We start from the raw sequence: 27,567 nt of genomic DNA, 5'->3' as shown, positions 1-27,567 counted from the left end.
TCTCAAGTTGTTTAGAGAGAGATATTCAAAATTATGAAGGGTCTGGACTGAGTAAATAAGAGGAAAAGCTCATGAAAAGGGATCAAGAACCAAGAAACATTTGCAGCTTTGGCAAATGAGAAAGCTCTTTCACTCACCACTTAAAGACATGAAGAAAGAGGAAGGTTCAGTCAAGGCATTCAAAAAAAAAACTTTAATTTTCCAGTGCATTCGGTATCATTCTCCAATCTTCTCCATTTAAAATGTTTCAATGTTCATTTAGTCTGTACAGCCACACTAGACCAAATAATAGTTAGTGCAAAGAACAAAAGGATTTGGATTCTTTGTGCATATTACAATCTACAAAAGCATGTCTGCAAATAAACTGATTCCAAATATAAAATTCTATTGATTCAGTATTTTTTTAAAACAGGAAAAAAATTGGTTATGCATCCAAAATATGTAGTAAGCAATTTATGGCCATTTTAGGTTAGTTGTTAAACCACTTAAGTTTCAAATCAATCATGAACTTCCTAACATGATAGATATGTACATGTGATCTGGCAAGTGGTCACAATGACCTCCAGCCTTTGGAAGCTCACATTAGGTAACAAACAGTTGAGGGATTACAATAAACCAGGAAATTCTTATTTATTTCCTTTAGACAGCTGGTTTAAAAAAAGAGTTACATCAGGAATTTTACATGCAAATTTTGGTCTGTTCTAGTCTAAGCCAACATCTACATGGAAGCACCCTCCATCAGCAGCTGCACCAATACCTCTAAAAATAGAGGCTTCAGAGTTGAGTCCTCAGCCAGCTACCCTGATCGAGTTGATATCAAATTTTGTTGTGTTACATTAAACATCCAAATTGCTTCAACCACAGGCTGCCGAAAGCAGTCCTATTAATTGACTGCTAATGAATAAATGGCTAGGCTACAGTAGAGAAACAAAGTCAGAAAGGATCCTGAAGCAAGCAAAGGATGTTAAAAGTAATGCTTTAACAAAATTAGAAGTTGGTCTTAACAGGGTACAATGAGAAACTGGAGGTGCCAAAGAGAAGGTAGACCAGAACAAATACAAAAAAGCTTAAAGTTGGAGGTAGATTTGATTCCCTAAACTTTGGAAACAGGCCCTTTGACCCAACAAGTCCACACCAACCCTCCAAAGAGTAAACCACCCAGACCTATACCCCTACACTATGTTTACCCCTGACTAATGCACCTAACACTATAGGCAGTTTAGCATAGCAAATTCCCCTGACCTGCACACCTTTGAGTGGGTTTCCTCCCACAATCCAGACACTGGAGGACAGACAGCTGAGGTGGGAATCAAACCCTGGTCCCTGGCACTGAGCCAGTGTTACCAGTAATCAGGATGAACTGTCGATGCTCGATTTTGGAGCAGTTGAAGTTGGGCAAGTCAGCAAGAAAAATGTGAAACCATTTTTAAAAAAAATGAAGGGTAGGATGGATAGATAGAAGTAAAATAGTACTGGCTTCAAAAGATTAACCAAAACAGACTTTTTCCAACTTGATAGATCACAGAACCAAAAATGTGATCTAACAGAACAGTATGGACCAAACTCAAATCAGGATTAAACTAAACAAGTTAAATACCAGTCTGTTCCCACTGAGAATTTAAGGTTGCAGAAGTTGCAACATCAAAATACACTAGCCATTCGTGTCAAATAACTTAGTTTTTCATCAAAGATCAAATCTTTCTAGATCTTCCGACTAGAAAGATTAGGATTTCCCCTCAGAAGGGAGTCATATCCAATAATAGGTAAAGATCCTACAGAACTATTCAAGGGGCGAGAGACATGTGTGATCACTATCAAGAGAATTTTTGCATTGTGGTTGGTTACATTTAATGACTACTGTCATACCAAGCTTCAGTGAGTAAAGTGAATGTTATCACATGTAACATTCACATTGCATTTTTCAATAATGAAAATGCCATATCAATATGGAAAATTGTTCTAAAGATACAGGAATCAAACATTTGACACAAACCCATTCCATTTATTACTCTTATAAATTTAGTGTAGGTGAAATGTGTTTTTTGCTTGAGCTTGCAGATAAAATATCAAAAAGGTGTTAATTCAGTAATAATTGGTTTAATTTAACATTCAATCCATTCCTGAACCTGCAAGTCAAGGGGAACTATTACTAAAAATAATTGATCAATTCTCCACATTAGTGGCTTACACATGGTTAAGGAAGCAAGGCAAAAAGCCTCAGTCAGAATTACTTTGTCAAAAGAAATCGGGACAGATTGCAACAGAAAATAAGCCAATAGACTGCAAGGTGTGTGATAGTAACATTCAGAAGGAACTAATTACACAGATTGGTAGCCATTCTGGCTCTTCCTTCGTCCAATTACATAAGATATGATGACAAGAATTATTAATAGGCCCAGTGCAGCTCCAACAGCGATTGGTACCAGAAAACCCAGGTCAGAGTCAGCAAGACATTCTTCAGCTGTGACAAAGAAGTTAGAAATTGTTAGTTTAAGGACAGGTGAGAAACATGCAAAAGCCCAATTTCAGTGCACAAAAACAATTTAGCAAAATAAGAGTGATTTCTGAAGTGATTTTTACCCCAGTCATCCCTTTACTTTGTTGAACACTGTCAAGACTATCCTTGACAAAGGATTTCATAAAGACCTATATACAATTTGTAGCCAATGACTGAAATATATTGATGTTGAAAGTGGTAGGTGACTCCTCCCCCTCAAAAGGCAGTGCTGCATTTACCAAAACACTTTCCTTGTTGCAACACTATCCCATGAAACCAAGTTTCTTGTATTTACACATGCCCAAAACTGAATGTATTGCATGAAATTACATAATATCAATTGAGTTGTTATCGAGAATTTTACAAACCTGTTTTGTAGTGTGCCAGTTGAAATGCATTAAAGCATTCCCATTGTTCAGAGGGAGGAACTAATTGATTCTCAATGATCATGCCTACGTTCTGTACAGCTGACAGACTAAGGCACTGTGGCATAACCTTAATTGTGGCACTTCAACTATTGCAAGCTTTGCAGTACTGAGTGCCAAGTCAACATTATTGGAAGTTTCAGCTTTCCACTAGTTAGAAACTTTGCCCAAGTGCAATCAAGGATCAATACTAGGGATTAAACGGAACACCAAACCACTTCAAACAATGTCCATTTACAACAGTCAAACATTCAAAAACAGACACAATTAAAATAAAGTGGATGCTGACATCAGTTGGGTTGAGATGTTTAGAAAATAAAAAGGTTTCACTAGATGAAAGTGAGCAAGAGTCTTTGTCTACTTGTGGTCTGACGATGAATACCAATCAACTAAACCAAAATTTGTCAATCATTAGCTTGCAGAGTTCTGCCAGAGTTCAAAGTCCTTTTGACAAGTAAGAGACTGACTGGAAATACAGGGGAAACTGAAGACAGGTGCAGATGAGCTTGAAATGCTGCCAGTGATGTATACTTATCAGTTCAAAAAGTAATTTGGAGAAATCTGCAATCAAGATGGTATTTTCTACTACACACATTCAAATGAAACAGATTTAAAGTGTAATCTAAAATTCATAGGTTTGACAGTAAATTAAAATCACAGGTTTCTCAATTTTAAAAAACCACAAAAAAAGTGATGGGATATTAAAGTAGCTGAAATAGGCTTAAGATGTTGATAGTAGGTAGTAACATTAAAGATTGAGGACTATATACCGTCCTATATGATTGTCCCAGATTTATGTAATTCAGAGCATTGTGTTCTTAACTAGACATTAGTAAAGTTCAATTTACATCTGCAAATACATTATAATTTATCCTTCAGTATCTAATTCACCTTAAATGGGTTTACAACATATACTAACACTTGTAAATAAAAGTCAAGTAGCTGGACAATCCCAGAGCTGAAAAACTTAGAAGTGCTCATATCCATTATGGTGATTCTGCCTACGACCAATGATGTAGATCACCAACACAACCAAAATTAGTGCTCCCAACGCTGCTCCAACTGTAATGGGCACGATGTAGTTCTCACTTGCTTTGCAGTCTTCAGCTGGATTTAAAGAAATTAGATAAAAGTTGGTGATGTCAGTAACCTAAAGAAGTAGAGGTAAAATCCCAAAGACCTAATTAAAAAAAAGAGGAAGAAGCTGCCCATTAAAAAAAGCCAGTAGCAAAGTAAAAACTAGGTGAATTAAACCCAATACATTATTTTTAAATAAAGGCAACTGATCAAGGTTAAATTGTGCATTTAGTGCAGCAATTATAGGAGAAATTCAACACTTATTACCAGTGCATTGTAGATAAAGATTATTAAACAATGCTTTGCAAAAATCATAATGAAGGATGCAAAAAATTGAATCAAAATGCAAGTTTATACTGGGCACTTGGAAATTAAAGTCACCACTGTTCCAGAGAACCATAGGCTGCTTGCAATAGAGATCAGAGATCACCACTCTCAGGTATGAGGTATGTTCTGGGTGGGGGGGGGGGGGGGGGGCTTCATGCTGACCTCAACTGGTATGAGAATTGAACCCACATTTGGCATCACTGCAGTGAAAACCACTCATCTGAATATTTGAAAAATCTGTAAAGAATACCAATCCATCACTAAATCTGACTGCATTTAAGTGAAAGTACCACAATAGTTGATTTTTACATGTCATCAGCAAGTGCTTTGGAATCAAAATCAAGACTGAACTTGAAGCCAGAATGCAAATTACAAATCTGAATTCAGTTGACCAATTCATTTAGTAAATGGAAAAGCCTGCTATTGCAGCAAGATCAATTTTGATTAAAGAAATTCAACTGAATTTGTTCAAAATTACATTTTCAGATGCACATTTCAAAGTTCAGAATGAGCCACACAACTCAAACAGCCAAAATTGCAACATGCTATTTCAATCTTAGACTGAGCCAGCTATGCTCCATTCCTTAAAATGGAGCAACAAACTAGTATTTTGGGTCACTTTAGATTTACTAGCTCAAAAATAGCTATTTAACCAAATTTAATCCCTCAATTTAAGCTCAAGTAATTTTTAGTTTCATTACTGGCTAGCCAACACATACAAGATTCTAGTGTTTACATCCCCAAAACAGTTTCTCAAACTTAGCACAGACAAGTGAAATCTCCCATTATGAAATATCGCTATAGATCTAAAGAGAAACATGTTGGTTTTAGCTGTCAAAGTTGAATTAGCTTCATAACATGTAGTTTTAGTAAGGTTGTGCTATATTTAAATCAAGCATGTAGCAACTTAACTATGAAGAATTCAGAGGGGTAGATCTAAATTTGATTGTGGCATTGGTTAGAGTTTACAGCCTTTACAATGAGCGCTACAAGTGCAAAACTATAAGCTTAAAATTCAATTGGTGTTCAATTGACAAAAAGAAAAGAATTTGATATCACAAGCAGAGTTCTGCTGCAAGTGCCAAATTAAGATGTCAACTCCATGACGACCAGCTCTGGTTATCTTGAAACCAGTGTGAAAGCCATTTTAACAGGAAATAAAGCTCGTTCCAGTTTTGAAGTGTGATAGAAGCAGTGCAGCTAGACATTTCACGGTGCTAGGAATGGGCAACAACAAACATGACCCATATCTGCAAGAATAAACGCTCAACTAGATGATTACGAAAAATGGTGAAACTTCTATTCATTGGCTAATTACAACAGCTAGTTAGTGCAACGTCAAGTGAAAAATATGCAAAGCTTTCAAATTCCTCAGCCTCAAATAAATGGGACATCAGCTTACGTGAAGATTTTTTTATTATAAAGCAAAGTTAAACTTGACATACAAATGAGGCACAGGAATAAAGAAACTTGTCAAAGCTATAAATTTCCAAGATAAAAGTCAACATTCAAAATTTCCAGTGTCTAGAGTGCAGTGTGAAGGACTCCAGATCTCCAAATTAGAAAGTCAGTGGTCAACATTAGATAGTATTTGCATGTGCCAATTAGAATGTACATTATGCAAATTGGAGAACTTTCTTTCCACATTCCAAGGCACCCATTTTCCCTATGAAGCAGGTCAAACATATACACAAGCCATTCACATTTGTACAATTTCCACAGTACATCCAAACAAGCTACAGGAGGAGATCTTGGTAAATACATGTTCAGTTTCAGATTTGAAATTCATCAAGTTATTGTTGGAAATGCTGATAGTAGTGCTGGCAAATTAGCATGAGTTAATTTTGAGGATCATCACAGACAAGTTTACCAATTTAAAAGTCACCTTCTGCAGAACACTAACTGCCTGGCAGCAATGCCACAATGAAACAAGATTATCTGCCAGCATTACATAAACATTTCATGTGTGTCAAGCGTGGATGCAAGTTCACTAGCCCCAAGACTTAGCAAAAATCTAGTGCAATTGAAGTGGGAATTGAGGCAAGGACTTGCACCTACTATAGTAAACAGCAAAAAAAATCAGGTCTTAGGATTTGGAGAATCAAAATCATTAGAGTGTTTGGTATCCAGCATAGCTGCTTCTTCTACCGATCACATAAGCAATCACAACAATCACAATTAAGCCAGCCAGAGCAGCACCAACTATAATAGGGATAAGGATGCTGTCATCATCCAGAGAACACTCTTCAGCTGTGGACAAAAAATAAAAATCAGATGAATTGCGAGGTACTGCTCAAAATGCATTAGCCATAAATAACTTGTATAAAAAGCAAGTGCTACAGATGCTGGAGACCTAAAAACAATGGTAAAACCTAGGTCTGGCAGAGCAGTATCTGCTGAGAGAAACAAAGTTAATGAGTCTGATGTGATTTCAGTTTTGAAGAATCACAGACTATGCCAACTCCATTTTTCTCCACAGATGTTGTAAGACCCAAACTTCTCCAGCACATTTCATTTTTCCAAGCAATTTTGATTTGACAATGCAGGATTTCTCCAAGTGCATTCCTTGTGAAGTAATCCTTATTGATATAGGTAGGATTGATTACTTTCTGCCCTGCCAATCAATTTTCAGAGTGGGAAATGGAAATATAGGACTTTCCTATCCCTAAAAAGGAACATAGCATATTTGAAATTAGCATACATTCCTAGCATTCCATTCAGGGATCAAAAATTTATGAAAATTTTGTGGCCCAATTTAATTCAATGGATTTTGGTTGTCATATCATGCAAACTAAAAAGAGATAGAGAGTAGCTATAGATGGAAGTGGGCAAAATACTCTGGGTCATAAAATGGAGCACCAATTCTAGCTGGATCAGGTAAATATTTAGGAGATGCCTATATTTTAGGATACAAAAAAGTCATAACTCCTAGGTATAGGTTAACTTGAAAAGACACCTAGTTAGCTTTTGTTCATATAAACCTACCTCTGGAAAAGGTTCCATTCTTAACCTCAAATGGTTGGAGCCACACATTAAATGTATTAATAGCCAACTTGTCAGTCACAACTAGCCTCTGTTCACTGCGACAGATGTATGAACTTCCAACAAATGCCTGCCAATACTTCAGATTGCCATTGCTGCTGTTAAGTGTAGTTGCTGATGAGAAAAGAAATCAGTTAACCATTCCACAGAGTAACAAAACTACACATTCAGATTGGAAATTCATTCCAGACTTGAATTTTATGCTCATCCATAATGATTAGGACATAAGTGTCAATATGCACAAACACAAAACTGCTCATCTGCACAGTTTTTGACACTGCCTCCATTACAATGTAGCAGTAATCATGTACAGCAACTAGAATCTAAGAAGTGGCTAACCATGAAAAAGCCTTGTTTTAAACAGAAGTAAGCCAGCAAGTCTATTTAACCAGATGTTCCACAATTTGAACAGGACTTGTCATAATAGTTAGTCATGGACAGAACTAGAATTTGAGAACAATTGGGCAGAACAAGCTACCACTATTTAGAATTGCTAGGTTCAACAGTCTTCAGCCCCAAGAAGAAATTTTTAAAAAAAAATCAAAAACAAGTAACAAACTTAAGGATTACGAAAGCAAATCAGCTGGAACAGTAGTCTTTATCCAAGTGTAGTTTATAACTTGGAAAATGCTAACAACTGAATTGGGTAATTGAAAGCAAAGTAGTTCTATTGTCACGGAATGGTTCATGGACAGAATGAACTGCCAGATGAAGTGGTAGATGTAGCTACAGTTAAGACTTTTTAAAGCTATTTGATAATTACTAAATAAGAAAGGTTAAGGGATATGGGCCAAATGGAACCAGTTTCATTTGGGAAACATGGAGGAGTTGGACCAAAGGTTGGATTTCTGTGATGTGTCACTGCTGGGAGTTGGTCATGCAAAGCATTTTTTCCCCAGTAGATTCAGCTCCAATTCATTCAAGTCCTCAGAAAATATACAAGGTTTAAATAGAAAAATCAGCAAGGAAAAAAATCTGTGTTTCAATAGCCAATACTTACTTGAACCATTTACAAGCAAGCTTACGTTAGCCTGCACCTCCTTCAAGAAGAATTTGGATTGTTCCTGGATTAAATAGAAGGAGACAAGGCTCAAAAAAAAGATTTGATTTTAAAGACTGCCAAATTCCCACATTATGGGAGAAGTTTATGTAATGACAGGAGACACTAAAAATATAGTCAGTGAGTGTTCATACAGATTTCAACAGTTGGTTGTAGCAATAGCTCATACCCCTGGGTTAAGGTGGTTGCTCAAGCTTCCCATTGCTGATGTGCTTGCTGAAACAAAATTATATACACACCTGAATAGGAACAAACTAGCACCAAGTTAAATATACTTCACCAATGTATAAATAAACAATTGAAATCAAGATCTAAAACACAAATCTTTGTTATTAGCTTAAATCCAGTCCATCAAGAATTGCTTATACTATTTTCAAATTTGTCCATGTTCTGAATAAAGGTTAGGTGGATTGGCCATACTGAATTGCCGAGTGTCTGGGAATGTTTAGGCTCGGTGATTAGTCATGGGAAGTGTGGGTTACAGGCACTGGGTAAAGTATGGGATACTCTTCAGAGGGTTGTGGTGAACAATGGGAAAATGGCCTACTTCCACATTGCAGGGAAGCTAAAATGATTCTAAAGTGGCTCAAGTGTATCTAAATCCAGTATGGATTTAGATACACTTGGTAGAATAATGGATCTACAAAAATCAACACTTACCACAAAGAAATGAAACTGAATAGTTGCATCTGTATCTTGTAGGAGGAGGACTGAATGTTTATCCCCACAACGTCCACTGGCAGTAGAATTGGAATTTATATTAATTACACGTGCCTGAGGGAGGAAAGAGTTGTTAAAGAGTTTCATTTGTAATGCAAATGGAAATTCAAAGTACAGAAAAAAATACCTGGTTTTCTGTGATGGTAATATTTAGCTGTAGTCCCATATTAGCAAGGAGACAAGGATCACTTCCATTCTTAACGGTGTAATTGCCCACTGCTGGCAGATCTGGAGGTGGCTTAGTTGGGATTGGGGTCACAGTGGAAGTTGTCTGTGTTGTAACTGGTGAGACAGTGGTTGACACATCTGCTTTACAGAAGGATTCTTGGAAGGAAAAGTGATTAACAGGTCAGTTTACTGTCTGAAATTCGATCCCCCAGGTTAGTTCCTTAGCCCGTTACTACTTGGCCCAAACAGCTTCAAACATCCAGTAATAAAAGATCATTCCACAGGGAAGTTTTCTTCCTGTGCTTGAAGAGAAGTAACTTCACTAAGGTTTAATACTCTAAATTACGTTCAATGAGGTTTGAAAATTGAACATCTTTTCAGATATGCCATTGGAGAATGGAGCTGCAAGCAATAGAGCAAGTGCCTGACAATGCAAGTAAAGCTATTGACTACAGTAGCCATTTTTCTGACCAAAAAATGGATTTATAACCAGGAACAAGGAGTAGAACAAGTTTTTGGACAACTCTTCCAATGTAGTGTGGCTGGACACGACCTGTCTATTCCTGTCCCCACAGCCAGAACACAATGTGGAAACTAATTGAAAACCAGTTTATAAAACATTGACTCAAATGAGTTAAAAACATGGCTCAAGCTTTCTTTAGCACAATGTGTATTGACAAAAGTTCACGCAACACTCCATCCAACCAGAACCAAGTTTTCCCTGTAAAGCCTAAAGTTAAGGCAACATAACCATTAGTGATCTGAACTCAAAACTAGATCATATTGATACTCTAGAGATTTAGGTCACCACCCAATTGATTTTAAATGGCTTCACTATCAATGGATTATTTTCCTACCATTTTTGCTAATTGTTCCATTCTCCACAAAGGCTTGAATGCCAACATGCCAAAAAACCATGACAACTGCTTCACTTGCAATAGCTTTAACACTTCTGCATGTGTAGATTGTGTTCAGGGGTACAGATTCCATTAGGGAATTCACAGCCACATGTTTTACACCTGCAGTAAAGAGAACAGAAACAAATCAACATAGGACAATTAACTGTCAAAATTCAGAGGGAAGAAACAGGATAGTACAGCAAGCTTTAACTATAAACTGGTGTAAGTTATACACCTGAAATACTGGAAATTTACTGTACAATAATCACTGCAATTTCCAAGTAGTCAGTCAAAGGAGAGATTGAGAAGACTCGCTGCTGTTAAGACTTAAAGCAAAGTTCACAATATTATTCAACAGACTTATGCTGTAAATAAAACAAATATGGTATATACCCCCCACTTTATGTTTCTATTAGAGTCAGTCTTACAGCATGGAAACAAGCCTTTCCATGTGAACCAGGTTTCTAAAGCTGAACTACTTCCATTACCCACATTTGGCCTCAAGCTTGTCTATTCAAGTACTGGTTCAAATGGCTTTTGGAGTATTGCAATTGCTCCTGACTACCATTTCCTCTGGCAGCTTTTCTATATTTACACCACCCTGTGTGAACAAGTTGCCCCTTAGGACCCTTTTAAATCTCACAGCTCAAAGCTATGTCTCCCCCCTAGTTTTGGGAGACTATTCTGGGGAAGACTTCAGCTATTCACCTCATCTATGCCACTCATGATTTTATAAGCCTTTAAAAAAGGTCCTGCCATAGCCTCCTCCACTCCAGGAAAGAAAATACCAGCCTACCCTTATAACTCAAACCTTCTAGCCATAGTAACAGTTAGTCCTTTTTCACCTTTATCAGTTTAACATCCTTCCTATAGCAGGTTGATCAGAATTTGATTATATGGACTTTTTGATCAACTGGCACACTGCTGGTCCCTTGACGCTGGTTAATACTGTTTCTAGTACTATTTGGAATCACATTGACAAACTTGGGTGCATCTTTTATCAATACGTGTCCTTAAGGCTACAAGATTTCTAGGAGGACATGCCAGGAATCCAACCAGAGAAGAATGAGCAAAGTGCTAAATAGTGAACTCTGAGGAATAAGCACAATATTTAGTCAGTCACAAACAGTTAGAGTCCCAGCTGTCTCATTAACAATCTAGATGAAGGAATGGAGGGCATTCTGGCCAAGTTTACCAACAATACAAAGATAGGGAGAGGGACAGGTAGCATTGAGGAGGCAAGAGGCTGCAGAAGGATTTAGATAGGTTAGGAGTGGGCAAAGTGGTAGATGGAGTACAATGTGGGAACGTGTGAGGTCATGCACTTTGGTACAAAGAAGAGGGGCATGGACTATTTCCTAAATGGGAAATAAAATCCAGAAATCTGAAGTGCAAAGAGACTTGTGTTCTCATCAAGAGACTTCTCTCAAGAAGAACTTGCAGGTTGAGTCGGTAGTTAGGAAGGCAAATGCAATGATAGTATGTATTTTGAGGACTTGAATATAAAAAAGCATGCATGTATATCTAAGGCCCAATGGTTTTGGAGAGACAACATTTGGTGTTGTGTGCACTGTTTCAGGCCCCATATCTCAGGAAGGATGTACTGGTCCTGGAGCGTGTTCAGAGGTGGTCCACAAGAATGGTCCCAGAAATGAAAAGCTTAACATACGAGGAATATTTGAGGACTTTATACTGAATTTAAGGGGGGGGGCAGTAAGAGATCTAATTAAAACAGAGGCGGTGTTTGGACAATGTCACCATTGGCAGGAGAGACTAGGACCCAACAGCATAGCCTTAGAGTAAAATCAAGGCCTTTTAGAACAGATTAGGAGAAACATCTTTAGCCAGAAAGTGGTGAAACTTTAGATTTCACTGCCACAGAAGGCTATGGAAACCAAGTCATGAATATTTAAGAGGTGGATAGGTTCTTGAGTATCAAGGGTTATGGGGGAAAAAAAAGTGGGAGAATAGGGTGCTGGAAAAACACAGGTCAGGCAGCATCCGCTGAGCAGGGCTTCCTGATGAAGGGCTCTTGCCCAAAACGTCAATTCTCCTGCTCCACAGATGCAGTCTCACCTGCTGAGCTTTTCCAACACCCCACTCTGATCTCCAGCATCTGCAGTCCTCACTTTCTCCCCTTGGAGAAACTTACCATCCATTATTGGATAGTGGAGCACACTTATTGAGCTGAATGGCCTAATTTCTGCTCCTGTCTTATGGTCTTGAGAAAGAATTGAAAACAATTCACTGAGCAAGGCTTTCATAACTTAGATTAGATTACATTACAGTGTGGAAACAGGCCCTTCGGCCCAACAAGAACACACCGCCCCGCCAAAGTGTAAACCACCCATACCCCTGCATTTACCCCTTACCTAACACTATGGGCAATTTAGCATGGCCAATTTACCTGACCTGCACATCTTTGGACTGTGGGAGGAAACCGTAGCACCCGGAGGAAACCCATGCAGACACGGGGAGAACGTGCAAACTCCACATCCAGAGTCAGTCGTCTGAGGCGGAATTGAACCCGGGTCTCTGGTGCTGTGAGGCAGCAGTGCTAACCACTGTGCCACCCATCAACATTAAACAGCTTCAAGTATAACACATGTATACTTCCTGATTTGCACTGTGCATAATTTATTATGCATAAACATTGTTTAGCATTAAGGAAGTAAATGCCTATAATTATGCAACTTATCATAATTAGTTAAATCAGTGCATTGATTAGAATACGGCACCAACCACGAACTGTTTCTCATTGAAATATTTAAAATCCAGTCATTCATCTGAGTGAAATAGATTGTAAACAAGTTGAAATAATGTTGCACATCAGAATTGTTATTTTTGATGCCACTGGATGACTGGAGAACTCTGCTCTCCCAGTCATGGTATCATTGCAGTCACAAACAGCACATGACTTTTTACTGTCATCTGACATTCATTCTGCTTTCAACTATCAACCTAGTTGAAGAGGTTCAAGATCCACTCTGGGAATTGAACATATTACCCAACCACCCTCATGAAACTTGAAGTTTAATGCAATCTATTATTTTCCACAGTATTTAAGTTGCACAATGTCAATGCAGGTTCATTAACACTTCATCCCACATTCTGCTCTAGTGTGTGCAGAACAACATCAAGTGGGTTTTCCACTAAAACCAGGCACTTAATCTGTTGCTGATGCCTGTCAGCAACTCAATTAAAGCCATCAGCATAGATGGGTTGGACCAAGGGGTCTGTTTCCATGCTGTACATCTCTATGACTAATAATTTAGAGATGTGTGGCTCAACTAGTTAAGAATCAAATATTATTCCCATGATGAACATTCAATCCATGTTATAAACAGGAAATTATTAATAAGAGTCATACTTTTGTTTTTTGCTCCAGGAAAGAGTTTTGCATCACTGGTGTTATAAGTGAAAGTCAGTACATCACCACTAAATTTGCCATCAGTATGAGAGAAGTTTAAGCTCAAGGAGTGACCAGTCCCAAAGCCCATGTTCAACAAGGGAGCTGAATTGTTACCACCACATGTGCTTCCATTGGATGATAATGAATCTGGCAACTGGAAAGTTGCATTTTCCTAAAATAAAGAAAAGGTCAAAATTAAATTGGTTAAATTAAGCTAATTTGGCACATAAGCACTGGTAGACAATCAAGTATCTTAGATCTTCATCCCATGGAATTAAAAACAAAAACAGACAATCTCAAATCATGGAACGTGATTTGGAAAGTTATTTTTAAATGACTGAACCTAAGAATTGTCAAATAACCACCTTGACCAAGTTGTGATCAATTTTAGTCCAAACTGAAATGAATAACAGTCATAACTAGAGCTATGACTCATTGTATTAGAACGGCCATTTTAGGCTAAAATCAGCCACAAAAGATCTGTTGAGAAAATGTACAACCCAACATTTTAAAGACCAACAGGATTGGACCACAAAGTTGACCACCTCCACTCAGATGTTACAAGTTGAAAAGGGGCAATTGAAGAATTGAGGAAAATGTGCATTAAATAAAAGTATCTTTCATAGGGAGCTAAAGTATGATAAGCCCAAGCTGAGGCAAGTAAACCACCATGAAATTTATTATGGGCTAGAAGTGTTTTATTTAATTGCTCAAAAATTTGACAAATATTCAAATTCAGCATTTAGGTCCCTCCACCAATTCACTGAAAATTTAATCAGTTCTTGTAACCATGTCACAGATGAGATTAAAGATTTGCAAATCTTTAATACGTATGACCCATGAACAATAAGGACCTGCTTATAAAAATGATATTCTGTGGTCACTATATTGAAGTTAGATGCTGAGCAAGATTAGGAGAAGACTACTTCATGAAGGTTTATTAAATCTCCTGTTGGTATTTTGGGACAATTACCTAAATCACAAAGTAGCATTGACCCAGTGAAGCAAAATTGATTTGATATAACACCATAGTTGTGGAATATGTTAACTACAAATTAAGTGTCTTCAATTGATGTTTTTAAAAAAAAAAACAAGCTGATGTCCTAATAGAAGGACCATCATGTGCACCATAAAGTTATTTTCTGTAATTTCTATTTACTGTACTTAAGTACAGTACAGCTACACTTGAAGGGAGTTTGACTATTAATCCAAACAACTCAAATCTAACATTCAACTATAAGCCAGTTCAAGATAGTTTAGACAGCTGATGGCAAAAGTTTAACTTCATTTTACCTTGCAGGCAGTTGAATTGGCACACTTGGTCCCCACTCAACTTTGTTTTTGAATATTGACCAGGTCATTCATTCCCCCCCACAAACATGTAATTGCTTTATGAAGGGACACAGTGTAAACTGGGTTCTTAACAGTATCTTAAAGAATATGGCTTTAGGACTCAACATTGAGATCACAAAGGGCTACTTGAAAACAGGTGACTAGATCATTACATCTGAAAATGATTCACATAGATCTGCAAATAACAATCTGGACTCCAAAACTTAAGCGAATTTCAAACAACAGCACTGAGCCCAAACTGTAGCATATGAACATAAACTGATCATCTAAAATTAAAATTTAAAGTTATGAGCTTCCTGTCTATAAGCTACTTATTGCTTTACTTTTGTACTGCAAATTACTTACCATTGTCCCATTTCCTTCATAAAGAACAGTAAAGTTGACAGACAATACAGCATATATACAGGTTTTGTTATCCTTGCCATGGACCTCAATCTTGACTGCTTGAGCAACTGAAATTGCTGGAAAAAAAAGTGGTCAAATTACACTTTAGCCAAAGTAAAAGGTTCAGCTTGTACACGATAGTTTCATAAGCAATTTCTGTACTTCTCTGTAGCAGCTATGTTACACCATCTACAAGAGGGCCACTTTAAGAGACAGGTCTGAACCAGTTTCAAATACAATAAAATGCTCACAGCAACAGGTGGAGTTAGGTTAAATTGTGTCAAGGCTGCTCAATTTATGACTGGAGTTGTTGTTTCAAGTAGATTGACATCCCAACACATAGCCCAATGGTTATAACTAAAGCCACAGGATGACTGGTAACTCAATTCAGAGGGCTCAGGGCAGAAAGGCCAAATCATAAAAAAAACATTTAGATGATCAACTTCAACTTTTCTTTGGTACCAATAAACTTGATGTTGCATACTTCTGAAAATATTCCAGAATCATTTAACAGATCAACTGATTCTCTCCAGATGCTAACACACCCTTTCTACCAGACACAGTACCATGATTTTAGTCAATGAAAATGCTTCACATTTCAGTCTTGAACTCACTAAGTGTACCATACTTAAGGTTAGCATCTGACCTGACATAACAGCACAAAAAATTTCCTTCAGAAATTCTTGGGCACAACTGCAGACGCCACAGCACTTCATAGAGAACATTTGAATTGTAGAGTAGAATTGTGTGGACCAAAAGCTTAAGTCAGTTCCTACAATACACAATTATGCCAAAAGGCTACAAGAATGGAAACTTCATGAAACAAATATTCTAAAATTTAAAACTAGAAGCTTTGGCTTCTTTTTTTTTTGGGAGTTAAAGTGAGAAAGACAGATGTTGACATCAAGGCAGCAGTTAACCAAGTATGGCACTAAGAAGCACTAACAAAACAGTCAACAGGAATTTATGAATATCGAGTTGGGAAACAATAGAGTCAGATGTACAGCATGGAAACGGACCCTTTGACCCAACCCATCCATGCCGGCCAGATATCCCAACCCAATCCAGTCCTATCTGCCAGCACCAGGCCCATATCCCCCCTGAACCCTTCCTATTCATATATCCATCCAAATGCCTTTTAAATGTTGCAATTGTACCAGCCTCCACCACTTCCTCTGGCAGCTCATTCTATACATGTACCATCCTCTGCGTGAAAAAGTTGCCCCTTAGGTCTCTTATATCTTTCCCCTCTCACCCTAAACCTATGCCCTCTAGTTCTGACTCCCCCCCCCCCCGGGAAAAGACTTTGCCTATTTATCCTATCCATGCCCCTCAATTTTGTAAACTAAGGTCACCCCTTAGCCTGCGACACTCCAGGGAAAACAGCTCCAGCCTGTTCAGCCTCTCCCTATAGTTCAAATCCTCCAACCCTGGCAACATCCTTGTAGATCTTTTCTGAACCCTTTCAAGTTTCACAACATCTTTCCGATAGGAAGGAAACCAAAATTGCACGCGATATTCCAACAAGTGGCCTGACCAATGCCCTGTACAGCTGCAACATGACCTCCCAACTCCTGTACTCAATACTCTGACCATTTAAGGAAAGCATATCAAACACCACCTTCACTATCCTATCTACCACTTTCAAGGAGCTATGAACCTGCACTCCAAGGTCCCTTTGTTCAGCAACACTCCCTAGGACCTTACCATTAAGATTAGATTACATTACAGATTAGATTACATTACAGTGTGGAAACAGGCCCTTCGGCCCAACAAGTCCACACCGACCCGCCGAAGCGCAACCCACCCATACCCCTACATTTGCCCCTTACCTAACACTACAGACAATTTTAGCATGACCAATTCACCTGACCCGCACATCTTTGGACTGTGGGAGGAAACCGGAGCACCCGGAGGAAACCCACGCAGACACGGGGAGAACGTGCAAACTCCACACAGTCAGTCGCCTGAGGCGGGAACTGAACCCGGGTCTCCGGCGCTGTGAGGCAGCAGTGCTAACCACTGTGCCACCGTGCCGCCCACTGCCACCGTGCCGCCCACTGCCACGTGTATAAGTCCTGCTAAGATTTGCTTTCCCAAAACTCAGCACCTCATTTATCTGAATTAAACTCCATCCTGCCACTTCTCAGCCCATTGGCCATCTGGTCAAGATCCTGTTGTAAGAGATAACCACCTTCACTGTCCACTACATGTCCAATTTTAATGTCATCTGCAAACTTACAAACTGTACCTCTTATGCTCACATCCAAATCACTTATGCAAATGACAAAAAAATTAGAAGACCCAGCATCGATCCTTGTAGCACTCCACTGGTCACAGGCCTCCAGTCTGAAAAACAACCCTCCACCACCACCCTCTACCTTTGAGCCAGTTCTGTATCCAAATGGCTAGTTCTCCCTATATTCCATGAGATCTAACCTTGCTAATCAGTCTCCCATGAGAAACCTTGTCAAATGCTTTACTGAAGTCCATACAGATCACATCTACTGCTCTGCCCTCAATCTTCGTTACTTTTTCAAAAACCTCAATCAAGTTTGAGACATGATTTCCCACACACAGCCATGTTGACTATTCCTAATTAGTCCTTGCCTTTCCAAATACATGTACATCCTGTCCCTCAGGATTCCCTCCAACAACTTGCCCAAAGTCAGGCTCACTGGTCTATAGTTCCCTTGCTTGTCCTTACCACCCTTCTTAAACAGTGGCACCACATTTGCCAACCTCCAGTCTTCAGGCACCTCACCTGTGAGGATCAATGATACAAATATCTCAGCAAGAGGCCCAGCTTCCCACAGTTCTGGGATAAACCTGATCAGGTCCTGGGGAATTATCCACCTTTACCCATTTCAAGACATCCAACCTGTAATCTGGACAGTTTGCAAGATGTCATCATCTATTTCCTTAGTCTATATCTTCCATATCCTTTTCCACAGTAAATATGGACGCAAAATACGATTAACCTAGTTCTCTAGTTCAGTTAACCTTTGGTGGGAGATCAATTTGCAATGATTGTGGATTTGAAACTGCCTCATGCAATGCAGGTGTTAAAGGTAAAGATTGAATTGGTTAGCTAAACTGTCTGGATAGCTTGTTTGCAATGCACAGTGATGCCAACAGCAGAAGTCCATTTCTATTACCAGTGAAAGTCACCAAAAAGATTCCATGTTTTCAACCTCACTTCATCCAAGATGTAGATAGCTTCACTACCAGGATGTTGGAATACCCCATTCCCAGTGCTGTTAGAAAGCAAGAGTTCTAGGTTTTTGACCCAGTGGCATTGAATGAATGGTAATTTGAGGGGAATTTACTGAATTGGTAGTCTTGCACATCTGAACCCCCTCCATTAGGACACTGTTCAAGAAGACCAAGTAATTTATTGCAAAGAATCTTATGTACACTGCTGCTAATGTACACCATTGCACATCAAGGGTAGGTGATTAGAGTATCTGGATGGAAATGGCATATGGTAAAATGTTTTTCGCCACAGCCATAGCTTGGGATATCTGTATTCCTGGATATAGACTACACTGCAGCGCTGATGACTCTGATGTCATCAAATAACCCATTTCTGAACTCATGATAGAAGAAAGGCTGTAATTATAAGAACAAGTTTCTGGTTTATAACCAAAGCAACTAACTTGCAGCTTGATTGTACATAGTATGCCAATCATATCAAAGCTAGGATATTTTAACTACATGTTGCGAATTTGAAACTGCTACTTTAACAGTTACCAGTGATAAAAACGTGCACACATCTTGACCAAAAATGTTTGATTAATCTTTCAGTTAACTTTATTCATGTGAAATTTGTACTTCAAAACAGTTCCTTCCCTCAAAAAGAAACTATAGGTAGGTTACCAAACTGCAAAACACGAAGGCAAAGCATTTTCCACTTTTGCTATGTGGCGGCCACAAAGTGTAACAAGCAATACACCTACATAGGATATTTTAAATCTTTGTCCCCATATAAAAGTAAGCCTAAAAAGAATACAATAGTAAACCTGCAGCAACAGCTAACTTATGGATACTAGGTAGGAAGGAAAGGATTCTAGCAGAATTGCTTCCTTTCTTCAAGCATTTCCTCCCAAGGTGACTGCCTGCATAAGCTGAAATTAGCTCAATGGGAATACAGTTAGCCATATGTGAAGTCAGACAATTACAAATCAGAAATTAAAGCAAGTGAACTTAAATTCCATAACATGGAAAAATCAGAAAAATAGCCCACCATGATTTTAAAGATACAAAATAATTTCTGACTTGCCAAGTATGTCAACAAATCAATGTTGCACCTTAAATTAAATGCAAGAGGCTACATACAATTTTTAATGTCAACAGGCTAGATTCAGTCAAAAGAGGGGAACAGTCAAACATCCTGTGATAAACCACCATCGTGAAAGGCGATTGCTACGGTGTGAAAACAAGCCTAAGCATCATGCTGCAGTGACACTAGTCATATTTTGCAGGGAATAAGCCAAATGCTGTCAGGTTTATCTAAAAGATGTCAGAAAAAATGTCAACTTGCATTTGCTTAAATTTTTAAAGCACAGAATGTCATCTTAAAGAAAGACATTTATGAAGTTGCAAGAGACAAGAGTTGGACGGCTTGGAATCTGTTGAGGAGCCAAAAAGGGTAAAAGGACCCTGATAACAATTGTGTACAGACCTCTTGAGTGGTCAGGAAGTGGGGAGGAAGATAAAATCAGGAAGTAGAAAAGGCATGCAACAAAAGCACATGACAGATCATGGGGAGGTTTTACATACAGGTGGATTGCAGAAAAGAACCAAGTTGGTATGAGATCACAAGAGGAAGAATTCTCAGTCTGAGATGGTTTTTATAGCAGTTTGTCGTTAAGCCCACAAGGGAACAGAAAAATCTGGATTTGGTGCTGTGTAATGAAACAGTCATAATTAGGGAGCTTAAGGTGAAGGAACTCATATGGAACAGTGACAATATGATAAATTGCAGGGTGAATTCTGAGGGAGAGAAGTTGGAATCTGATGTAACAGTATGACAACTTAGTAAAGTTAACTACAAAGACTGTGGGAGGAGCTGGCCAGAGTTAATTGAAGGGAGACCAGTAGGGGAGACACTGAAGCCACAATGGCAGGAGTTTTGGATGGGATTCAGGAGGCACAGTAGCAATTCATCCCAAGGGGAAAAGCAGCATACTAAAGGAGAACATAACCATGGTTGATAAGCGAAGTCAGGGATAGCATAAGAGCCAAAAAAAGCATACAGCAGGACCTTCAGCTGGGGAATTGCATTGAGAAATGGCAAATGGAGTTGAATATAGATAAATGCGAGGTCTTGCATTTTGCAAAGTCAAATCAAGGTAGAAGTTTCATGGTGAATAGTCGGGCCTTAAGTAATATAGTGGAACAGTGGGACCTTTGAGTTCAGGTGCACAGTTCTCTGAAAGTGAAGTCACAGGTAGGCAGGGCAGTGAAGGCAGCTTTTGACACTGGCCTTCAGTCAGGGCATTTAAGTATAGAAGTTGGGACGTTATGTTGCAGTTGCACAGGACCTTAGTGAGGCTGCACTTGGAGTGTTGTGTTCAGTTTTGGTCACCTTGCTATAGGCAGGATGTCATTAAACTGGAAAGAGCACAAAAGGATGTTGCCAGGACTGAAAGGAGTGAGTTACTGGGAGAGGTTGGACAAGCAAGGACTTTTACTTTAGAGCATAGGAGACTGAGGTTGGGGGGAATCTTAGATGTTAAGATCTGAGGGGCATGGTTAGGGTGAACACAGTCTTTTTGCCAGGGATGAGGAAGAGAAGACTAGAGGGTGTCAGTTTAAGGTTAGAGGAAAAACAATAAAAGGGATCCTGAGACGCAACATTTTTAAAAAAAAAACAAGGTGGCATGCATATGGAATGAGCTGCCAGTGAAAGTGGTTGAGGCAGTTACATTAACATTTAAAAGGCACTTGAACAAATACATGGATAGGGAAGGATTAGAAGTCTGTGGGCCAATTGCAGGGAAGTTGGGTTGGTGTGAATGGACATTTTGGTCAGCATGGACCAATTTGGGCTGAAGGGCCTATTTCCATGCTGTAGACTGACAATATGGTGAAGATTAGTGGGGAGCCAAATGATTGGGAAGCCTCAACTCACCAGTGGATAACTAAAAAGTAATGACAGGGAGAAGGTGAAATGAGTGTAATCTAGGTGAAAAAAAATGGAGACAGGAGCAAAAGTGGACATTGGACCACTGGAAAAGTGAGGCTGGAGTATTAGTAATGATGAACAAAAATGACAGGTACTTTGCACATGTACAGCAGAAGACACCAACAGCATACCAGAACAGTCAGGGATAAAAAGGAGAGAGTGTAATGGCCATCATTAAGGAGAAGGTACTGGGGAAATTGAAGGGTCAGAAGGTGGATATGTCACCCAGACCAGATGGACTACATCCTGGAATGCTTGAGAGCTGAGACTGTAGCGGCATTCTTTTAGGAATCACAAATCAGGGTGGGTCTCAAAACTGGAAAATAGTTAAGTGTAACACCTCGTTTGAGGGAGGAAAGGCAGAAGACAGGAAGCTATAACCCATTAACCTAACCTGAGTTACTGATAAAGGTTTGAGTGTCCATTACGAAGGGAGAGATTGCAGAGTACTTGACATTGCCTGGTACAATAAGGCTGAGTCAACATGGCAGAGTCAAGGAGAGGTCATTCCTGAAATCCATTAGATTTCTTTGAGATGGTAACAAGTTCACCAAAGCAAAAGCCAGTGGACTAGGGTTTCTCGAGGGCCTCAGCAGCTTCCCATGTGGCAGATAGGCAAAGTAAGAGCCCATGATGTTGCAGGCAAAATATGGCATAGATAGAGGATTGGCTGACTAATACAGCAGAGCGATAAAAGGAACCTTTTTCAGAACAGCAGTGAATGAGTAGAATTCTGCAAGGGCCTATATTGGTACAATTAGGTGGTCCCAATATAGGAATGAGGCAGTCATAAGTGTAGCAAAGATGGTGAAGAGATAGGTAACATTGAGGATGCAGATAAGCTCTACGAGGACAGGCTAGGAAAATGAACAAAGAAATAGCAGATGGAATACAATGTGGGAAAGTGAGAATATGCACTTTGATAGGAAGCAGCATAGACTTATAAATGGGAAAGGCTTCAGAAATCTGAAGCACAAAGAGACTGAGGATTCAAGGTTAAACATGCAGGTTCAAGTCACAGGAAGCAAATGTGACATTAACATTCATTTCAAGAGGACTAAAAAATACAAGAGCAGGTATGTACTGCTGAGATGAAATATGGCTCTGGTCAGACTGCTTTTGAAGCATGAACAATTTTGGGCCTCACGGCAAAGGAAAGACTTGCTGACATTGTCAAGAGTCCCAGGGGAGTTTTACAAGAACGATTCCAGGGACAAAGAGCTTATTAGGAGGAGCAGTTGAAGACTCTGGGTTTGTACTCACGAGTTAATGAGGAGAGAGGATATGATCAAAACTTAGAACACAGAAGCCTGGATATCATGGACAAGGACGAGAACAAGGACACAGCCTCAGTAAAGGCATGAACTTTACAATCTAGAAAAGTAATTTTTCAGCCAGCATTTGGCGAATTCATATCGAACACTAGTTTATTGCAGCTTTCTGTCGAGCTATTTGAGACAGATAGCTCAATTCATGATTAGCAAGCCATTAAGGGTTACAGGAGAACATAAATTAGGTTAAGTAAATAGAATGGCAGAGCAGACTCAATGGGCAGAGTGGCCTAGTTTTGCTCTTACATTCTCCAGGTTATGGAATCACAGCACAAAGATTCTTCAGTCCAACTCATTAACACCAACCAAACATCCCAATCTGATCTCGTCCCATTTTGCTAAACTTTGGACCACATCCCTCAACTCTTTCTATTATATAGATATCAAGATGGCTTTTTAAACACTAATTTTACCAGCCTCCACCACTTGCTCTGGCAGCTTGTTCCATACATACACTACCCTCTGAAAACTTACCAGGTGCCTTTTAAAATTTTCTCCACCCCTCACCTAAACCTATGCCGTCTAGTTTTCGACAACCCCTCTCGCAGGGATGGTCTTCAGCTGCACATCCTAACCATGCCACTCATGATTTTAAAAGCCACTGTTAAGGTCACCCCTCAAACTCCAATACCAGTGGAAAATAGCCCCAGGCCTACACAGATTCTCCCTCAAACAACCACACCCCTCCTTAAAACTAAATGGGACCATAAGGAAACTAAAACAGTTGGACAATATTTAAGAGTTACAAGATGGAAAATAACCACTAAGAACTCCAGAACAGTTGAAGCTTTTCCCTTGGGTAAGATTTAAGATTTATTGCATTTTTCAGAACCATCGCAGATAACGACAAAGCTGAGGGGGTAGGAAAGAGCAAAACCCAGAAATGGTGCAGACACACTAAAGTCGGTACACAAAAGAAAATTTGAGGGGGGGGGGGGGAGGAAAAGAGGGGGGGGGGGAGAAAGAGGGGGGGGGGGGAGAGAAAGAGGGGGGGGGGGGAGAGAAAGAGGGGGGGGGGGGAGAGAAAGAGGGGGGGGGGGGGAGAAAGAGGGGGGGGGGGGAGAAAGAGGGGGGGGGGGGAGAGAAAGAGGGGGGGGGGGGGAGAGAAAGAGGGGGGGGGGAGAGAAAGAGGGGGGGGGGGAGAGAAAGAGGGGGGGGGAGAAAGAGGGGGGGGGGGAGAAAGAGGGGGGGGGGGGAGAAAGAGGGGGGGGGGGGAGAAAGAGGGGGGGGGGGGAGAAAGAGGGGGGGGGGGAGAAAGAGGGGGGGGGGGAGAAAGAGGGGGGGGGGGGAGAAAGAGGGGGGGGGGGGAGAAAGAGGGGGGGGGGGAGAAAGAGGGGGGGGGGGGAGAAAGAGGGGGGGGGGGGAGAAAGAGGGGGGGGGGGGAGAAAGAGGGGGGGGGGGGGAGAAAGAGGGGGGGGGGGGGAGAAAGAGGGGGGGGGGAGAAAGAGGGGGGGGGGGAGAAAGAGGGGGGGGGGAGAAAGAGGGGGGGGGGAGAAAGAGGGGGGGGGGGAGAAAGAGGGGGGGGGGAGAAAGAGGGGGGGGGGGAGAAAGAGGGGGGGGGGGAGAAAGAGGGGGGGGGAGAAAGAGGGGGGGGGGAGAAAGAGGGGGGGGGAGAAAGAGGGGGGGGGGAGAAAGAGGGGGGGGGGAGAAAGAGGGGGGGGGGGAGAAAGAGGGGGGGGGGAGAAAGAGGGGGGGGGGGAGAAAGAGGGGGGGGGGGGAGAAAGAGGGGGGGGGGAGAAAGAGGGGGGGGGGAGAAAGAGGGGGGGGGGAGAAAGAGGGGGGGGGGAGAAAGAGGGGGGGGGGAGAAAGAGGGGGGGGGGAGAAAGAGGGGGGGGGGAGAAAGAGGGGGGGGGGGAGAAGGGGGGGGGAGAAAGGGGGGGGGGAAAGAGGGGGGGGGGAAAGAGGGGGGGGGGAAAGAGGGGGGGGGGAAAGAGGGGGGGGGGAAAGAGGGGGGGGGAAAGAGGGGGGGGGGAAAGAGGGGGGGGGGAAAGAGGGGGGGGGGAAGGGGGGGGGGGAAGGGGGGGGGGGGGGAAGTGGGGGGGGGGGGAAGTGGGGGGGGGGGGAAGTGGGGGGGGGGAAAGAGGTGGGGGGGGGGAAGAGGGGGGGGGAAGAGGTGGGGGGGGAAGAGGTGGGGGGGGGGGGGAAGAGGTGGGGGGGGGGGGGAAGAGGTGGGGGGGGGGGGGAAGAGGTGGGGGGGGGGGGGAAGAGGTGGGGGGGGGGGGGAAGAGGTGGGGGGGGGGGGGAAGAGGTGGGGGGGGGGGGGAAGAGGTGGGGGGGGGGGGGGGAAGAGGTGGGGGGGGGGGAAGAGGTGGGGGGGGGGGAAGAGGTGGGGGGGGGGGGAAGAGGTGGGGGGGGGGGGGAAGAGGTGGGGGGGGGGGAAGAGGTGGGGGGGGGGGGAAGAGGTGGGGGGGGGGGGAAGAGGTGGGGGGGGGGGGAAGAGGTGGGGGGGGGGGGAAGAGGTGGGGGGGGGGGAAGAGGTGGGGGGGGGGGAAGAGGTGGGGGGGGGGGAAGAGGTGGGGGGGGGGGGGAAGAGGTGGGGGGGGGGAAGAGGTGGGGGGGGGGGGAAGAGGTGGGGGGGGGGGGGAAGAGGTGGGGGGGGGGGGAAGAGGTGGGGGGGGGGGGGAAGAGGTGGGGGGGGGGGAAGAGGTGGGGGGGGGGGAAGAGGTGGGGGGGGGGGAAGAGGTGGGGGGGGGGGGAAGAGGTGGGGGGGGGGGGAAGAGGTGGGGGGGGGGGGAAGAGGTGGGGGGGGGGGGAAGAGGTGGGGGGGGGGGGAAGAGGTGGGGGGGGGGGGAAGAGGTGGGGGGGGGGGAGAAGAGGTGGGGGGGGGGGAAGAGGTGGGGGGGGGGGAAGAGGTGGGGGGGGGGGAAGGGGGGGGGAAGAGGTGGGGGGGGGGGAAGAGGTGGGGGGGGGGGAAGAGGTGGGGGGGGGGGGGGAAGAGGTGGGGGGGGGGGGGAAGAGGTGGGGGGGGGGGAAGAGGTGGGGGGGGGGAAGAGGTGGGGGGGGGAAGAGGTGGGGGGGGGGGAAGAGGTGGGGGGGGGGGGGAAGAGGTGGGGGGGGGGGAAGAGGTGGGGGGGGGGGGAAGAGGTGGGGGGGGGGGGAAGAGGTGGGGGGGGGGGGAAGAGGTGGGGGGGGGGGGAAGAGGTGGGGGGGGAAGAGGTGGGGGGGGGGGGAAGAGGTGGGGGGGGGGGGGAAGAGGTGGGGGGGGGAGAAGAGGTGGGGGGGGGAGAAGAGGTGGGGGGGGGGAGAAGAGGTGGGGGGGGGAGAAGAGGTGGGGGGGGGGAGAAGAGGGGGGGGGGGAGAAGAGGGGGGGGGGGAGAAGAGGTGGGGGGGGGGGAGAAGAGGTGGGGGGGGGAGAAGAGGTGGGGGGGGGAGAAGAGGGGGGGGGGGGGAAGAGGTGGGGGGGGGGGGAAGAGGTGGGGGGGGGGAAGAGGTGGGGGGGGGGAAGAGGTGGGGGGGGGGAAGAGGTGGGGGGGGGGAAGAGGTGGGGGGGGGGAAGAGGTGGGGGGGGAAGAGGTGGGGGGGGGAAGAGGTGGGGGGGGGGAAGAGGTGGGGGGGGGGAAGAGGTGGGGGGGGGGAAGAGGTGGGGGGGGGGGGAAGAGGGGGGAAGAGGTGGGGGGGTGGGAAGGGGAGAGGAGGAAGGTGGGGGGGCGGGGGAAGAGGGGGGGGGGTGGGAAGGGGAGAGGAGGAAGGTGGGGGGCGGGAAGGGGAGAGGAGGAAGGTGGGGGGGTGGGAAGGGGAGAGGAGGAAGGTGGGGGGGGGTGGGAAGGGGAGAGGAGGAAGGTGGGGGGGGTGGGAAGGGGAGAGGAGGAAGGTGGGGGGGGTGGGAAGGGGAGAGGAGGAAGGTGGGGGGGGTGGGAAGGGGAGAGGAGGAAGGTGGGGGGGGTGGGAAGGGGAGAGGAGGAAGGTGGGGGGGGTGGGAAGGGGAGAGGAGGAAGGTGGGGGGGGTGGGAAGGGGAGAGGAGGAAGGTGGGGAAGTGGGAGAAAGGTGAGGTTGGGGTGGGTAAGGTAAGGTTGGGGGGGGGGGGGGGGTGGAGAAGGGGAGGAATTAAGATGAGAGGCGGGCGTGTGAAGGAGAAAGAGGGGGGCACCGGTGCTGCTCTACACACACCCCCCGGTCAGTCGGAAAGGAAAGCAAGGCACCTCAGCGCCCTCCAACAGGCTTTACTCCCCACCTCAATCCCCACTAGGCAAGACGTACCAGCAACAAGCAGCACAACGAGGTGAGAGGCTCCGAACCGCGTCATGGCGACTAACTACAAGCGGGTGTCCTGACAGCACAGCAGCTACCAGGCAGGCGGCGACTCAATACCGCCGACGGCCTCCCCACCTTAACCCGCACGTGACTCTCTCCGCCCACGGGCTGCCCCATCCCACCAATCATCTTCCAGCTGCCTTACCCGTTCGTGCCGCGGCACAGCCAATCGCCGCGCGGCCCGCAACCCAATGGCCAATGGGAGGCGGCCTATGCGCCGTCGGTGTCTCCCTCAAAACACAGGTCCGACCGGCGGAGAGTTGGCCAATGACACGCGAGAACCTCCACCCATTCACCAATCACAGGTCTCCTGTCGAAGTGTGGTATCTGACAAAGTACAATTGGCTCGAGTCTGTTGTGGGCAAGTTCGTCCTTGTGCAGAGCCCTGACAGTCTCTTAGAGCCTTCAGCAGCTCAAGGGCAGCCAATAC

The 27,567-nt window shown here is 43.6% G+C and overlaps 1 protein-coding gene across 3 annotated transcripts; it reads right to left on the bottom strand.

Annotated features, from left to right (window-relative positions):
* Nucleotides 1-182: 182 nt before the first annotated feature.
* lamp2 (lysosomal-associated membrane protein 2) lies at nt 183-27,219 on the bottom strand. 3 transcript variants are annotated; one of them, XM_043704816.2, is made up of 9 exons: nt 27,084-27,219; nt 15,326-15,441; nt 13,586-13,799; nt 10,174-10,335; nt 9,276-9,472; nt 9,089-9,202; nt 8,369-8,432; nt 7,312-7,482; nt 183-2,461 (listed from the first exon to the last, which is right to left on the bottom strand). In XM_043704816.2, the coding sequence occupies exons 1-9, from the start codon at nt 27,127-27,129 to the stop codon at nt 2,319-2,321; spliced, it is 1,227 nt and encodes a 408-aa protein (XP_043560751.1). In that variant the 5' UTR covers nt 27,130-27,219; the 3' UTR covers nt 183-2,318. The 3 variants fall into 3 exon arrangements, with proteins under 3 accessions (XP_043560751.1, XP_043560753.1, XP_043560754.1); XM_043704818.2 differs by lacking the exon at nt 183-2,461 and adding an exon at nt 2,468-4,029; XM_043704819.2 differs by lacking the exon at nt 183-2,461 and adding an exon at nt 5,725-6,576.
* Between the last annotated feature and the right edge of the window lie 348 nt (nt 27,220-27,567).

The sequence above is a fragment of the Chiloscyllium plagiosum genome, unplaced genomic scaffold (assembly GCF_037043375.1).
Source record: "Chiloscyllium plagiosum isolate Xiang-an unplaced genomic scaffold, Cpla_swu_hap1 HiC_scaffold_11, whole genome shotgun sequence".
NCBI classification, from domain to species: domain Eukaryota; kingdom Metazoa; phylum Chordata; class Chondrichthyes; order Orectolobiformes; family Hemiscylliidae; genus Chiloscyllium; species Chiloscyllium plagiosum.
This window is presented reverse-complemented; position numbering and strand designations above follow the sequence as displayed.

Bases quoted from the DNA above. Each gene is read 5' to 3' on its own strand.
- lamp2 (XM_043704816.2), bottom strand. From the start codon at position 27,129: ATGACGCGGTTCGGAGCCTCTCACCTCGTTGTGCTGCTTGTTGCTG. The intron at 10,336-13,585 runs GTATGACTCTTA...TCTTTACTGCAG, and splicing joins TCCTGGAGCAAAAAACAAAA to GTGTAAAACATGTGGCTGTG. The intron at 9,203-9,275 runs GTATTTTTTTCT...TTCCTCCCTCAG, and splicing joins TTACCATCACAGAAAACCAG to GCACGTGTAATTAATATAAA.